General features: G+C 37.7%; 1 protein-coding gene across 2 annotated transcripts in view; it reads right to left on the reverse strand.

The window, feature by feature from the left end:
• Window positions 1–3388: 3388 nt before the first annotated feature.
• LOC136876410 (transmembrane protein 234 homolog) overlaps window positions 3389–17747 on the reverse strand; it is a 59133-nt gene continuing 44774 nt past the window's right edge. Inside the window, exons 3-5 of one of the 2 annotated variants that reach the window (XM_067150360.1) lie at window positions 16983–17142; window positions 12137–12215; window positions 3389–3560 (exon numbers count right to left, since the gene is read on the reverse strand). In XM_067150360.1, coding sequence (XP_067006461.1) covers window positions 12145–12215; window positions 16983–17142 — 231 coding nt within the window. In that variant the 3' untranslated portion in view covers window positions 3389–3560; window positions 12137–12144. Of the gene's footprint in view, window positions 3561–8612; window positions 9092–12136; window positions 12216–16982; window positions 17143–17747 lie in introns of those variants that run through there. The other variant, XM_068228417.1, reaches the window with a different exon arrangement.

Genomic DNA, 17747 nt, shown 5'->3' on the forward strand with positions numbered 1-17747 from the left:
AGTTCAATTATATGCCCCTTGGTAATATTACTGAGAAAAAGAAACCCACGGCACTTAACACCCTTGAAAGGGCCTTGGCCTGCCCAGCGATCGCTGCTCAGCCCGAAGGCCTGCAGATTACGAGGGGTCGTGTGGTCAGCACGACGAATCCTCTCGGCCGTTATTCTTGGCTTTCGAGACCGGGGCCGCCATCTTACCATCAGATGGCTCCTCAATTCTAATCATGTGGGCTGAGTGGACCTCGAACCAGCCCTCAGGTTGAGAGAAAAATCCCTGACCTGGCCAGGAATTGAATCCAGGGCCTCTGGGCGAGAGGCAGGCACGCTACCCTTACACCATGGAGCCGGCAATATTACTGAGAGTAAAGACAAATTTTTATATTTTTAACTGTTTATGAGTTATTTGAGGTAAATATTGTATAACCTTGTATACCTTGTATAAAATAAGACTTTTGATGTCCCTACAACACACATCCCCTTACCCCCAAAAGAAAGATACTCTCTCTCAATTTTTTTATGATATTAATAATAACAAACTGTCTAAGAGTGATATTTTGTTTAAATACTAGTGTGATTTACAGCACTTCTTATATAGTTTGTACACTGATAGACCAACAAAAAGACATGACAAGAAAACTACGCACCTTCTAAACCATTACTAAATCATTACTTCACCTGAAATAGGTAGCAATCAGAGGATTTTTACTGAAATAAACAAAGTACTGTTCACACATACAACCTATGCCTGAAAGAATATGAGAGGTGGTACTCATCACCTCACAGGGGCAAATGAGTTATTCTGTTCAAGGAATGTATGGCAACCAACAGATGGGTGACAAATCCTGAGGAATTATCGAGCAGTGAATGGAGAGATTCACTCAAAATCATTGCTAATGTTTATCCAGTCTGGTCATTACCACGCAGGTCCCAAGACACACAATGTCATCATTGCCACATTGAGAGAAACTTTTGCTCGTCTTGGGTGCCTGTAAACAATGTGAACTCATTAGAAATATGATGATGATGATGATGATGATGATGATGATGATGATGATGTTGATGATGATGATGTTTAATGGGGTCTAATATCTAGGTCATCGGCCCCTAATGGTACCAAATGAGACGAAATGTAATGACAATTTAAAAGTCCAAAACTCATCCAATGACCAGAATTCAGAACATGATGATGAAGAATGAATGGATGAATATTAATTTAAAATAATCAGCAGATCCAGCTCACAATATTGAAAGTTAAAAATAATTCCAAAATTAATCCACTGACTAGAATTAAAAAAGAGATGATGAACAATGATTATGAACTTAAAACAATCAGTGAATTCCCACAATGCCCCACCTTCCCAGAAACTATCTTAAAACAATAGTATATACTGATCAATTCAAAAGCACAATACTGAATCGATGATGCTTGTTGTCTAAAAGGGTCTAAAATAAAGGTCAACGGCCCCTCATAATGGTACTTATCGCTAGGAAAGTAAAAATCTTGGTATTTCTCATGTAGCGGTACTAACCATGAGTAACGTAGACTTACGGTGTTCCACACATTGTGGTACTACTCACATGTAATGTAATACGCACAGGTAACGCACACTTATGGTGTTTCTCACATTTTAATCACAGGTACTGTAAAACCCATACTGATTCATCCTCTGTTGCTACTAATCACAAACTTATTGTATACCTAACATAGTGGTACTACTTGCAAGTAAAAGCGACCATGGCGTTCCTCGTGTGATGGTACTAATTATAAGTAGTCTCGTGGTTCTAATTCAATCATCCCTTGGTCGCCCCTTTTAGTCGCCTCTTATGACAGGCAGGGGATACCATGGGAGTATTCTTCGTCTGGGTCTCCCACCCACAGGGAGTTGTGTGTTTGGTAAGCGAGAGCTATTTTATTTCACTCAAGTCCGCTGGCAAGCCGGTTAGAAACCCCCTATCCGCCACCTGGGACACACCATGTGGGAGTATCACCTCTCCCCCTGCTACACCAGCGTAGTACGTTCGTGGAGTCCTTAGAAATGCCCGCTATCACTGTATTCAGACCCTGATCGCTGATGCCTTAAGGGAACGTCAACATAAAGCACACGAGGAAGTACACAGGCTTGAACTCAATGGATCTTGCAAGTGGATGGACATGATAGCCATTCCAGCCAGTTCAACTTACCCTACAGTTAGAAATGAGGGCTCTGAAACTCAGCCAGCGCATGTTCCTAAAGAGAAGTATGATGCCCATGAACTCACAATCTCATATTATAAAGGAAAATATAAGTTAACATCTACAGAAGTAGTGGGTCTTATGGTTGGAGATTGAGGCAAAATAACATCCATATTTTGCAGTTCTGTAAGTTGTTAAGGCTAGAAAATCTATACTCCGCACTGCTTTATTCCTAAATTGACGTTTTGGGCAATTTTGGCCCTGTCAGGTGGTTATGTGTTGAAACACAGACATCCAACCAATCCCAAGCCGCCATTCATATCGACTTATATTGGCACAGTGTGATCTCGAAACCTAGTTGCCAACTCTAATATGTACATTCACCACGTGGTTAACGTATCTTACTCAACGTGTATGATATTTGGTACGGTTTGCGATCTTTTGCATTTTTCTTCAGTAATGAGTGTTTTTCATATTGGTCTTTATCTCTCTAGTATAATACAGTATAGCGTAGTTTATAGTTTAGCATAGCATAAGTTAGTACAGTACAAGTTTAATAGTTCAGTGTATAAAAAGATAGCTGTAGTTTTATTTACGTTCGTGTATTGGTTGCGTATTTGGCATGTCTCAGTGTAGTTCAGAAAAGACAAGTGACAAGAAAGTGACTCTGAGATCAGTGGAGTTTTCCCGTTGTAGGACATAACCCCCTTCCTGTGCCAGCCAGTAGCAGTGAGTGATGTGTTATTTCCTCACTCTCTTTTATTTTTAATAATGTATTCTCTTTTTAGTGTCAGATGTTGTTGGTAAGTGTAGTTTTGCTGAATTTGTTTTTAATCCCAATTCATTAGCTTTTCTGAGAACGGTCTTTCATTTTACGAGGGCTGTTTACCATGGTCGTATAGTATCAGCTGTACTCACGACAGTACCGCACTGGCAACAGGGGTAATGCGATGCTCATTTGTTTCTCAAAACGTCAATTTAGAAGTAAAGCCGTGCGGAGTATACCTGAACATGGTGGCCTTAGTGGCTGTTAAGGGTACTGTTGCTATTTTGGGGAATTATTTGTATAACTTTTATGAATGACATACAGAAATCTCATTTACCACCTGATTATAAAATACACTGTAACTCATGTTCAGAATGCTCTGTCTACTGGGCAACCTCTACATAAGGGAAGTTGAATAGCATATACTGTTAAAAATAAATAACATGGTCTTAATGATTTTATTTATATAAATGAATATAAATAGTTAAATGCTTCATTTGAACAATATAAAAACTTCTTTGCATTTATAACTTGACAGCAAGTGCATATCCACCACCTGGCTGTTTTCCCAAGTTCAGCTTCTTTATACAACACGAGTGGTCCATTTTAGGAGATCATCCTCCTGTGAAAAAGACAACAACACTTTAAATTAATCAGAATATTTAAGTATTTAAACGAGGGTATCTGGATCTATGAATTTCTTGGGAAGGGGACAAATCCCAAACCAGCATCATCAGTGGTGGGGACATGCAAGGAGAATAATGGACTCAGACACGGAGGGTAAGAAAAGTAGAGGTAGACCCAGAGGAAGATGGTCAGACTCAGTTTCTAATGACGCAAAGATAAGAGATATAGAACTAAATGCAGCCGCAGAACTAGTTACATACAGAGGATTGTGAATTCACAGAGGCTCAGAGACTGAATGCTAAGAGGCTCAGAGACTGAATGCTAAAAGACATTACAGTTTATAACGAAAATGTCCAGAACACAAGTAGACATTATTCTGAGCAACTAATTTTACCCTTGAGGGTGAATAAAAGCAGATAATTTTAATTAAAAGGAAACATAAAAGTGCACGGATATGGGGATTGTTAAAAAATAATCAAACTTTGAAAATATTTAGTTCTTCTTGTGGGTTGAATCATGTTGTTGTTTTCTGTACATTCAGTACAGTTTGCTGATGTTTCGAATATATTGCAGTATGCTGCCAGGGAGACTAATTACCTCGGATCGAGTATGGGTATTTCAGTGCCTTGACAAAGAATACTGCTAAGCATTCAAAACGTCGGCAAACTGTACAGAATGCACAGAAAACAAAAACACAGTTCAACCCGGAAGAAGAACTAAATAACTCTACACACTGTGAAAGCTTCACATCTGAGAAACCTTGATAATATCGTGCAAATGCAAAATCTTAATGGTTTCCAATAAGTTGTGCTGTATAGTGGTATACTTCCTAAATAACTAACTATATGCTGCGCATTTCTGAAACAATTAATTGTCGCTCAGCAGCTGTTAGTTTGCAAATGTGCAATAGATGTGCTTCAATTATTGAGAAGTCTGAATGATAGGAGTAGCATATCAAATACACTTTTGCTTCAAAATTGGGAAAATATTTAGGGAGACACACAGAGATGTGGAAAAAATTTTCAGAGACTGGAGAAAGCACAGCAGGTCAGGTCAAATATGAAAGTGTTATTGATGGTCTTTTTTAAAATCAATGGTTTTCTGCACATTGAATTATTTCCTGAGGGTCAAATGCTGAATTGCTGGTACTATCTTGAAGTCTTGAGATTTTGAGAGAAAATGTCTGGAGAAAAAGGCCAGACTTGTTGAACCTCCGCCATGACACTGCACCAATTCACATATTGATGTTGACACAAAGACAACTGTGCTTCCCTGTTCACCCTATTCACCTGATGTAGTTACGGGAGACTTTCTTACATTCCCTGAACGGAAATTCACCCTGAGAAGGTCAAACAGAGAGATCAGATTGAAATTACAAGCAGAACTGAGTGCCCCCAAAGTGCCTACCACGATTGCTTCCATAAGTAGAAATTGGTTTAGGAGCATTGTACTTCGAAGGAGATAAAACTATAAGTTGCAGTAAGCCCCCTAAAAAGTTATTCTCAAAATGTGGTTATTTTTGGAGCAGTCTTGCATAGATCTGAGCACAGAAAAACAGGAAGCTAGGAAAGAGGATAGAAATATACGGTAATCACAATAACAAGTTTAACAACACAAAGGGAAGTCAAGAACAAATTCCGCAACTTCACACACGATCGTCTTCGAAAGATGGGCTTTCTCTTCCACTTGTTCGCTATTAGTGTTCCTGTTGTCTAGCAACAGGGACTGTTATGTGGCTCCATTGCGTCCATTAGATTCAGTTGCAGGCCATGTTGGAGTGCAGACTGCATGTTATTGTATATCAGCCCATTATTGCAAATCATTTTTTCAAGTCCATGTTGAAATAAAATCCAAATTAGTGATGTTGACTGACCATCTGAGCATCTTTTTCTCCAATAAAGGAAGGAGGCTTATAGTTGGACACTGTGATTATAGCCACAGGACCACTAGTTTTATGTACAGTATGAGCTATAGGGAATAACTTTTAATTTCAAAAATTCCATATGCACTGGCCAGAATTCAAACCACAGCTGCTTTGGTGAGAAGCCAGTGACAATGCCACTTGGATTTCATGTCTTTCTTTGTCTGCATGGTACTTGGATGACATTCTGATTCTTTCTTAGTCAGTCAACATCCTGTACCATGGAGTGCTGCAGGATGGATGACAACACAATAGATCTTCAATCTGAGGTGGTCTTTCATCCTGGTAACATCTGTCATCATTTGTCACTTCATCCAGGCTATGTTAATTCTGCCACTCATCTTGTCAATAAGTAAGTCAACTGATGTTAAGTAAAAAAGAGAAGAAGTCGACCTTTTTAATACAAGTTAATATTAAAAAATAATACTGTAACCCCTTAAATAAGGTTACAAGTAATAGTTTATAGTAATGATAATAATAATATTTGCTACCACTTTGCAAACACAGCATTACACAGAAATACATTTTGACGCAAGGAGGAATAAGTTGCACAAAAATAACATCATAACAAACAGGTTAACAAACATGACGGCTAAGAAAGGATAGTGTGGAAGGTGGCTGGGAACCATATCCAGGCATGGAAGGTATTGGCATTGCTGAAGAAGCAAAGTCAGTGATGATTCAAAATTAATATACCTTTACTTAAAATTAAATTGAAATGAAAGCTCAAATGATCCACAAAATTACACCTTTTAAAATCGGTAAAGAAATCAAACAATAATTACAATGATTCCCCAGAAGGTTCAAATTCAGTGATTTTACTTAATACAACTTGATTTCAAAAAATTTCACACATGGCGTAACGTTTAAATTACATAAACTGTCAGAAGGAATAAAATTTTGGTAACATGTCCTTAGAAGGTTATTCATAGAAAATACGGAAAATATATTTAAGATAATTACCCTAATGCAGCGCACTTTTAGCGGCCAGCCTCCTCAAAAACACTTCTGAGGTAGGTGCCTTTTCTAAATGTGTATACATCTAGGATGATGCAGAACTAAGAGACAGCCCCCAGGGGAAATTTTTGCTAGTTGCTTTACGTCGCACCGACACAGATAGGTCTTGTGGCAACGATGGGACAGGGAAGGGCTAGGAGTGGGAAGGAAGCAGCCGTGGCCTTAATTAAGGTACAGCCCCAGCATTTGCCTGGTGTGAAAATGGGAAACCAAGGAAAATCATTTTCAGGGCTGCCGACAGTGGGGTTCGAACCTACTATCTCCCGAATACTGGATACTGGCCGCACTCCAGGGGAAATTAATAGTTTATAATTACATCGAAAGGCGTTGAACATAATTTACGAAAACAACAAAATGGGAACTGTCTCTTTACAAATGTGGCACGACTTACTGAAAATGCTAAGTCATTTTAATTAAATTTGGAAGCTGAAGGAAAATACGGGTAAGCTCCGGTAAAATAAATTAAACAAAACACTACATTTGAAACTAAATACCTGAAAGGTGAAAAACAAAGTGCTTACCTGATGGCGGGGCCAAGAAGACCCATACCCTTGAAGGCAACCTTTCCCTTCACTAGTCAAACAGAAAAGACGCCTTGGCAGAGCAAGGCTCTAGCGACAGTGCTTCTCTGCGGAAATTAGGAAATCTTACAATGGCCAATGAGCGTCCGATCTTTTTCCTTCACCTACCAATCACATTTACTTTTATTTTCTCCAATAGGAGTGCAGAAATTAATGCTGACCAAGAACATTTGGGAAGCCTTGAGAAATTACGAAACTGATGCAATATCCGGACATATCCATGCCAATCTGGCATGTGTACACAACAGGAAGTGGTGTTTCCTAATACATCTTACTTTACATGATAAAGAACCAATCTTAAAGCCATAATAAAATCAAACAATCCCAAAATACAAAAAGACCAAATGAATAAATACATTACATATACAATTCATCGCCGTCTTCCGAGTCCAAATAATTAAATCCAAGTAATCACTACAAATACAGTTAAAAAAATCATCTACAATACATGTTTCATCTCTCTGAAGGACATTCGCAGCTGTGTAAAGATTAGTTACATGAAATCCTAATAATTCAAGACACATTAAAAATTGGGTATAAATGTAAAAATAAGCATGCACTTATTGAAGTATCCTATAGAACACTGTTTATCCGTTATTGAAACCAACTGTATTGGAATGTTTGGTCCATAAAGAGTTAACATTAATTGCTAAACAGCCAATAAAGAGTAGAGTTTAAAACACACATTAAAAGTGAACAATATGTCATTAAAACAAGTGTCCTTGAAATGAGTGAATCTAGTTGAGGTAACACATGAGTAAAGTAATTCCTTAAACATTCAGGCATTGTACCACTTTTAAAGCTTGCTGGAAACAGGGGAACTACTCTCTAATTTGAAACTGAGATGAGTCTCACAGAATGTTAGAATAATGAGGCATGGGAAAACTTGTTGATCATGAGAATCCATAAAAAAGAGGAGGAGGAGGAATCTAAACAGAAAGCAAAGAAAAAAAGAAACATTAGAATAAAAATTTAGAAGAGGGAAAGAAAATAAAGTATTGAAGTCCTCCCCTGCTGATCCCACTGTGTGGGCGTGTGTACTAGCTAGGCTGAGGGAGGGTTGCTAACTGTTGGATTGGAGTAGTGAACAGCTGTTGTTAGAAGAGAGGAGGGGAGAGGACGGATATGGGAAGGGTGGGGAGGGGAAGTCTGTAGTATTTGTTGTGTTTTTGCTGATTTATTGGATGAAAAGAAAATGTAATTATTTCTTCAAAAAGAATGTTGTAGTTTACTTTACAAAGGAAATTGAATATGTCCTCCTATTCAATACATACACATATGTATAGGAGGACATATTAAAGTGAAAACCATCAATACAGAATGATTCTAATATCTTGGAATGTTGTAGTTATCGTCAATTTCATTAACATTATAATTGGGATTAAGTCTTTGGTCCAAATGGATAAAACTATTCTCATATATCATATACGTTCATCAGAGTGCCGTTATTGACTGCACGCACTTAACATTAATATTATTATCAACAGAGACTAAAAATGGAATGTATTTCTTGCAAGTAAGCCAGTTGTAGATGTTTCAAATTTACCAACTATGGTAGGACCTTGCCATCAACTTGAAACGTTCAGATTTCTTACAGGTTATATATTTGTTTTTGTTTTCTTGTCCAAGTTCATATTGTACCAATTGAGATTTCTACTCTTAGTTTGAAAATGGAGATTACGTTTGTTTTAGATGCTTAGCATAATTCAGAAAATTGAAGCACAGGACAACATTCAGAACAAAGAAGACAGTTTTTAATAGAATTCAGACTAGAAGCAACATCCAGCACAGATACGTAGAATTAATAAACTTAAATGCAGTGAACACCTCAAATTCTATACTATACAAACTGTTTGAAGTTCCTGTTAAACTGGGCAAGTTGGCTGTGCGGTTAAAGGTGCGCTTGGAACCAGGAGATAGTGGGTTCGATCATTCTCACTCCTAGCCCTTTCCTATCTCACTGTTCCCATAAGATCTATCTGTATTGGTGCGACATACAGCAAATTGCAAAAAAAAAAAAAAGTTCCTATTTAAGAAACATTAACATATCAGAATACTCAAATAACAAAATTTGCATTTGCCAACCATTTATTAGACACGGAAAATGCACAAACCAATTTTGGAAGTTTAATTTTTGGTGTTAGAGACAAAGAGTAAGTTTTCATGAACAACTATTTTACTTCTACATTGATGTCATTAATGTTTGATTCCTCATAGTCATGAGGTTCATGTATTACACAAATGCTTATTACAACTACAGTATATCTACAAGATTACTATAAGACATTAACACCAAGGACAACATATTCCACCTAGCCTGGCCCTGCCATTCCATCCATGCCTCCACCCTAAAACACCATTATTATTCTAAACAGCAACATGAGAAAATGGCATACACATGCTGCTTCAGAATACAGCATCAATCTTCAATGCTGAATAGATGGCTTTGTGTCATTTTATGCTCCTCTAATAATGATGAGAATAAATCAGCCCATCGGTCTTCCTTAAAATATGGTATAGGATGGGATGAGTTGCACTGCAAAGTTTAGGTTACAAGTTATTCAGTATGCACATTAAGTTGAAAACTGAGTATGACATGAGTATGTAGCGAGAAGACATTTAGCATCTTAATTCATCTTTATGTTCTTCTCTCTTCTACTTTCCTATCTTTACTCAAATTTTTTCCTATCCGCACACTCTGCCTTACGTAAAAATTCCCTTTTAAAGCTGGACCATTCATCTTCCACATTTCCTACTTCAGTAACTGGAATTTGTTGTTTCAGTCTCTCCAGAAATTCTTCCTGTACATTCTTATCTTTTAATTTCAACACTTTTATTGTCCGGATCCATGGCTAAATGGTTAGCGTACTGGCCTTTGGTCACAGGGGTCATTGGTTCGATTCCCAGCAGGGTTGGGAATTTTAACCTTCATTGGTTAATTCCGTTGGCACTGGGACTGGGTATATGTGTCGTCTTCATCATCATTTCATCCTCATCACAACATGCAGGTCACCTACGGGTGTCAAATCGAAAGACCTGCATCTGGCGAGCCGAACTTGTCCTCAGACACTCCCGGCACTAAAAGCCATATGCCATTTCATATTTTTCACGTTTTTATTTTACTAACTCTTATCTCCTTTAATTTCTCCATTTTCCCCACTCTCATTTTTTCTATCACAAGTCTATGATCTCCATCGAATGCTTCTCCTGGTAAAGCTGTTACATCCATCAACTGTCTGTGATTTGTCCTATCCATCAGAAAGTAATCAATTACTGATTTTATTCTTCTATCACCGCAGCCATTTCTCATAATTTTCCTGCTGTTTATCTTCTGAAACCATGTGTCGACCACAATCATTCCATTCCTTTCACAAAACACAACTAGTTTTTCTCCTTCTTCATTCCTTTTCTCATATTATTATGGTCCAATTACTTCTTCCTTTCCTTGTCTTTCGTTTCCCACCTATGCATTTAAGTCTTCCATTATAATCACTTCACATCAGTTATCACCGGGTGAGTTGGCCGTGCGCGTAGAGGCGCGCGGCTGTGAGCTTGCATCCGGGAGATAGTAGGTTCGAATCCCACTATCGGCAGCCCTGAAAATGGTTTTCCGTGGTTTCCCATTTTCACACCAGGCAAATGCTGGAGCTGTACCTTAATTAAGGCCACGGCTGCTTCCTTCCAACTCCTAGGCCTTTCCTATCCCATCGTCGCCATAAGACCTATCTGTGTCGGTGCGACGTAAAGCCCCTAGCAAAAAAAAAAAAAAAACATCAGTTATCTCCATTTCTAGTTTTCTCCAGGTATTCCTTAATACCCTCCTCTTTGTTCTCTGCCTGTGGTGCATACACTTGTATGAAATCCTTCACTTTGTTCCTCATTCTCAGTCTAATTTTCATGATCCTGTTGCTGATGTACTCTACCATATCCACATGCTCCTCCAGCTCTTTTGAAATTATCAAGCACACTCCATTTTTTGCCTCCCGGCCACCGCTTCAGTATAGTGTATATCTATTCCTCATTCTCTTCTTTCCTTTTCCATTTAAACTTTGCTCAACTCCATCATTTCCATACCCTCTTCCCTCATAACATCCACCAATTCATTTGCCTTTCCTGCCAGGGTCATAAGGTTGATTATGCTCACCTTCATGATGTTGACTACTGGTCGCCCATTTCTTACAGTTTCCCCAGCACGCAAGGAACTGCACGCTAGTTGCAGGGTACGCCCTAACCTTTTCCGAGGCAAGTTCAAAAGTACCACATTCATACTTAGGCTACTTTTACGGTGGGGTCGCCACTCCCAGAGGCATTTTATACCAATTGCCAGGTGTAACTTTAGGCTGCTTCTTAGGAGAACAGACGCGTTTTCCAAACACTTCAATGACGTACAGCCGTTGCTGACAGGAGAAAATTCTTGTTTTTCTGCTTTTGGGACTGGGGTCGTCTTCCACCATCTAAACCATCGACCATGTTCTCCTTCCTGGTGAATTTAGGTGTAATTTCCTACACAAAGTCTTCACCTGGCCTCCAAAAGGAGGACTCCTCAGCCCATCATAGTTGGTCCCCACTTTGGGTGTCAAGTTTGGTAATGGCCTGCTTGACCCTCATCCAGACAGTCACAGGTAGTACTGTCACATACGGTAGCAGAATGATCCTGACTTCCATGCTGCAGGTATTCACAATCGCCAAGCTGCTTGAGTTATTGCTTGGGTGGGGCCTTGTGAGCCTCCCACACACCAACAACATGGCCCCGATTCGTTTGTGATAAAATAGGAGCTATTTTACAGTGTTGCAGAATAATGAAATCTAGACCACCACGGAATCAGTATAGCAATACACAAATTACACTTTCACTCCCTTCCCCTCCCTTTTTTGGTACTAGAGTGGCCTCCAACATTGCCCCTTCAGTCACTCCCCTACCTTTTCAGTACTGGAGTGGGCCAGTGTTATAATAATAAATGGCATGTGTCCTCCAGTTATTGATTGCAAGTGTTGAGCAACTCCCAGAATTGATCTATGATGAGGAAAAAATATAACTTAAAGCAAACTTACCATGTATTTCATTTACCGAGGCCATCGATCATACACAGTGTGATGCCTGCCAAGACAAGCAGCATTCCCCATATTGTGCCTGTAAAAATATGAATTATGTAAGGTGTTGAACAAGGGAAAGATTTCAGTGGTTTAAAAGGCAAAGCAATACATCCTATATCTATACATTTATTAAGACTATGAGTGGTAGTAATGTTTGTTTGTGTCTTTGTTCTACTGTAACTCAGAAACACTTGGAGACATTTTAACAAAATTTAGTGTATTTTTAGGTGCATTCTTGACTTAAATACTAGGCTATATACTATAAATATAACTCACACTAACAGAATGTCGTAAAAGAAAATGTCAAGCAAGTCGGCAAAAATGAAAGTTCTGTAATTCCCAAATTATTTTAGGTAAGGAAAAATAAGTAGGAAATGATTTTTACATTCTAACTAGATCTATGAAACAGTAAGGAGAAGCATATGTCTGTCTCCAACAGACAGATCACAATACATCTTTTTATGGTTTCTATCTTTACTCTTTACAGAATAGTAGAAATGTACCGAGCAAGTGGCAATTAATATTGTACTATTGCATTGAAGCAGTGTACATTCTAAACTGAGAACAAACTGTTCCAAGTTATGTTCCAAATCATCTATAACGTTATTTATATTGCGCTAATTCAACATTAGGCTGACTAATACTTATTCATTTCTCAATTATTACAATCATATGAGCTTAAAATGTGAAGAAATGTTCCTTCTTTAAGCATCCTTACCCTACTCATCCACGCTCACTGTCAACATATCTCTGGAAAAATATGTTAATGAAACCTAAACTCACAATTTGGGTTACAAACAATTGGCCTAAGAAATATATGGCAATATTCCACAGAAAAATAATTTGGGCAGATATGAGTTAGCATCAACAATAAACTAAATGTATCATTTACAAACTATACAACTTTTTTCTTTTGCTACTTGTTTTACATCGCATGACACTAATAGGTCTTACAGTGATGAGGGAACAGGAAAGGACTAAGAGGAGAAAGGAAGAAAGCATAGCCTTAGCTTTGGGAATGCATTCTTTCTGATTATATTAGACATGTTTGTGAAATTAATAACTAGTTCGATAGAAGGCAGTCTGGGTTTTCCACTGAAGCTCAACTTGTAGGATTCCAGCAAGATATAGCAGATATCCTGGATTCAGAAGGTCAAATGGACTGTATCGCGATTGACCTATCTAAGGCATTTGATAGGGTGGATCCTGGGAGACTTCTGGCAAAAATGAGTGCAATGGGACTTCTAAAAAAAAAAAAAAAAATCTTGTAATAATTAAGAGGGGAATTCCTCAAGGCTGTATTATTCAACCTTTATGTTTTCTTAAATATATCAATGATATGTGTAAAGAAGTGGAATCAGAGATAAGGCTTTTTGCAGATGATGTTATTCTGTACAGAGTAATAAATAAGTTACAAGATTGTGAGCAACTACAAAAGGACTTCAATAATGTTGTGAGATGGACAGTAGGCAATGGTATGATGATAAACGGGGTTAAAAGTCAGGTTGTGAGTTTTACAAATAGCAAAAGTCCTCTCAGTTTTAATTACTGCGTTGATGGGGTGAAAGCTTCTTTTGGATATCATTGTAAGTACCTAGGTCTTAATATAAGGAAAGATCTTCATTAGGGTAAATACATAAATATGATTGTAAATAAAGGGTACAGATCTCTGCACATGGTTATGAGGGTATTTAGAGGTTGTAGTAGGGATGTAAAGGAGAGAGCATATAAGTCTCTTCCAGCGTATGGGAACCTCACCAGGATTACTTGATTCAAGAGCTGGAAAAATTCCAAAGAAAAGCAGCTTGATTTGTTCTGGGTGATTTCCGACAAAAGAGTAGCATTACAAAAATGGTGCAAAGTTTGGGCTGGGAAGACTTGAGAGAAAGGAGATGAGTTGCTCGACTAAGTGGTATGTTACAAGTGATTAATCTTATTTTATGACCGTATTTAAGTTCAGTATACTTATTAAATGACAAAGTAATATATTATTATCCACCTATTGAATACTAGATAATCTTTATATTTAGGATATAATTATTTTATGTTAGTTGTTATGGTACATGTTTTGCTTGTCCTTGCAAACATCATCAGCAAATTTAACCTTTTAAAACTAGGTCAGGGCCCTGAATTATTTACACAATGTGCAAGATTATCCCTTAAATATTCTAATGTTACATATATTTTGAGAATAGTACATAGTTGTTACATTTGAACCTTCTATTGGAGAAATGATTAATAGTGTTGGCCAACTTCCTATAAAATAATTGGAGATTGTTAAAGTATTCAACATAACTGATGCACTGTTGTTCACTAATGATTGATCACAAACCTGCACATTTGTTGTTCAACCAGTGGTTCTGCCTCTGACATTATTGACTACAATTCCAGTTTTACCAATTTTAAGCAGAAGAGGGATTTCAACACGCATTTACTTAGCAGTTCTTAATTACATCTACGTTACGAGTTGAATTCCCCTTTAGACTAGCACATTAGACTCGACTAGCACAAGCTTTTCCAACATCTGACGATAACAACACTAATGTCCACAACTTCCTATAAAATAATTGGATCACAAACCTGCACATTTGTTGTTCAATCAGTGGTTCTGCCTCTGACATTATTGACTCCAATTTGTTTGTTTGTTTGTTCGTTTGTTTGTTTGCTTGCTTGTTTAATAAATGTGCCACCAACATAGACACACTCCAATTATAAGTGGCTTTTACACACTATTTGACACAAATAACACAGAAATACCAAAAAGAAGAAAATCAGCTATTGTGTTAGTACACTGATATATAGACATTACAATCACAACTTTTATTCCCATTTGAAGTGAAGATAATAAGAGCATTATAAGAAATCTTGCTCATTAAGATACTTTTATGGTGTAATTTTTAACCAAAAACTCAATCCATTGTATAGAAGGTTCAAATGAAACAACTATGTACTATTTTCAAAATATATGTAACATTAGAATTTAAGGGATAATCTCACCCATTGTGTAAATAATTCAGGGCCCTGACCTAGTTTTAAAAGGTTAAATTGGCTGACGATGCTTGCAAGGAAAAACGAAACATGTACCATAATAACTAATGTAAAATAATTATATCCTAAATATAAGAATTATCTAGTATTGAATAGGTGGATGATAATAAATTACTTTGTCATATAATAAGTATAAGTGGTATGTCCAAGCTGTCAGTGGAGAGATGGCGTGGAATGACATCAGTAGACTAAGTTTGAGAGGTGTCTTAAAAGTAGGAAAGATCACAGTATGAAGATAAAGCTGGAATTCAAGAGGACAAATTGGGGCAAATATTCGTTTAGAGAAAGGGGAGTTAGGGACTGGAATAACTTACCAAGGGAGATGTTCAATAAATTTCCAATTTCTTTGCAATCATTTAAGAAAAGGCTAGGAAAGCAACAAATAGGGAATCTGCCACCTGGACAACTGCCCTAAATGCAGATCAGTAGTAACTGATTGATTGAATTAAGGTTCAGCCCCTGCATCTTCCTGGTGTGAAAATGGGAAATCATGAAAAACAATCTTCATGGCTGCCAACAGTAGGGTTCTAATCCACTATCTCCTAAATGCAATCTGGCAGTTACGTGACCAAAATCGCATAGCTAACTCGGCTGGTAAACTATACAACTATTTAACAAGTTGACTATTTTAATGACCACAGAGAACAAATTTATGCAAATACTGTTAAAAATAAAAATGATCCTCTGAATGTCAACATATATTGGTTTTACGATCCACACAACTGATAGAGATAAAGGCAGATCACGCTTTATGCAATTTTCTATCTGCATTTTCGGACATACACTGTAGGTTTTTTCCTGTCAATTAACTCTTCCATTCAAACACCATTTTATATAAAATATGCAGAAACTCCATGTATTAGTGCATTTTGACTTGCATTTTCTGCTTATTTTCAATGTGAAATAGCACAATCTACTGCCCAGATGCTGAAACTCTTTTGTGTTCATGCATTCACACATGCATCTTCTTTCATTGCCTTTGTCAGAGGACTTAATCAATGATGATCTTATGCTTTTGAATCACGACAATAATGTGGAAGAACCAGAGAACAAGGAAGTTCAATCTGAAATAAAACTCACAACAAAAGTCCTGGCCAAAGACTTCCAAAGGATAAACAATGCACTGACCCTTTTTTAAGACAATGATGCTGACACTGTGAGAAGTGTTCAGTGAAAAGAAAAGATGAACATGTCCTGATAGGACAAGTCAGAAGGCAAAGAAAACAACCCAGCCAAGTACAGAATAGTCTTTTGAAAATCCAGAATTTTGTATGATTATTCAGCATTAGCAGAGAGCTCCACTTCAATTCCAACTGCAACGAGTCTATGAGTCCTATGAAAGGAATTAGATTCATCAGATGCATGTGAATCAGAAGTACCGTAGTGAAATAAATCATCAGTTTTCTTATTTCATATTCCTGTATTGGCGAGTTCCAGTATTACAAATAATTAACTTTATAAAATTTAAGAAATGTGATATGTACAGTGTTTTCATTCGCATTCCAAACCTATCATACAAAGAGAAATACTATAACCCTGTATTAGAGAACCAAACTTTAACCTTTCCATAACCAGTAGTCTCATTTTATGTGAATTCAGTATAAATGGTGATTTTGAGGACTGTATAATGAGAGTAATGAATACAAGAATGCGCAATCACCCATTTTCAGGAGATTAAATGCATCTAAAAGAATATTGTGAATTATTTTTCTATTCATAATGGTTCAAGTCAGTCACCATCAACTGACTGGCTTACCTTTGTCAGGTTGCTCCTCACCTAATGCCCACCCAACCAGGGCTGTGAACACAAATGTCAGGGAGTTAGCAACAGGCACCGCCATCGTGAGATCAGATTTGCTTAAGGTGAAGAAGTAGAGCACAGAACCACACTGGTTGAGGAGGAATGGCACCACAAACTGTAACAAAAGATTTAACTTGGATGTTGAGTTCTGGTTGGATTCTCAACAGTTACACCATCAGCTAGGCCTCACTGAAGAGGTGTACCAGTAGAATGAGAAATTAGGTTGTTTTCTGTTGCTTTCCTCACTCTGAGCCTCAGGTGTGATTCCTAGCCAGTCCAGGGATTTTCTTCTGGAGTGACAGATGGAACGGGGTCCATTCAACCTTGTGAGACCTACTGAGGAATTATCTGACATGGAAGACAAAGCAATAGCTGAGTATGTCATCATGCTGACAAAATGGCACTCGAATATTCAACGACCATCTGGCTGGGTAACAGTTGTCTTGGCAGGCCAAAGCCCTAATAGGCTGTTGCACCACTGGTTTGCTTGCCTCTGTAGTATACTGTAATGGCTAGCACTATTAGCTGCCATTTGATTCCTGGCATTGCCAAAGATTTAAATGATGATGATGATGATGATGATGATGATGATGATGATGATGATGATGATGATGATGATGATGATGATGATGATGATGATGATGATGATGATGATGATGATGATGATGATGATGATGATGATGATGTTGTTGTTGTTGTTGTTGTTGTTGTTGTTGTTGT

The sequence above is a fragment of the Anabrus simplex genome, chromosome 6 (assembly GCF_040414725.1).
Source record: "Anabrus simplex isolate iqAnaSimp1 chromosome 6, ASM4041472v1, whole genome shotgun sequence".
Lineage (NCBI taxonomy): Eukaryota > Metazoa > Arthropoda > Insecta > Orthoptera > Tettigoniidae > Anabrus > Anabrus simplex.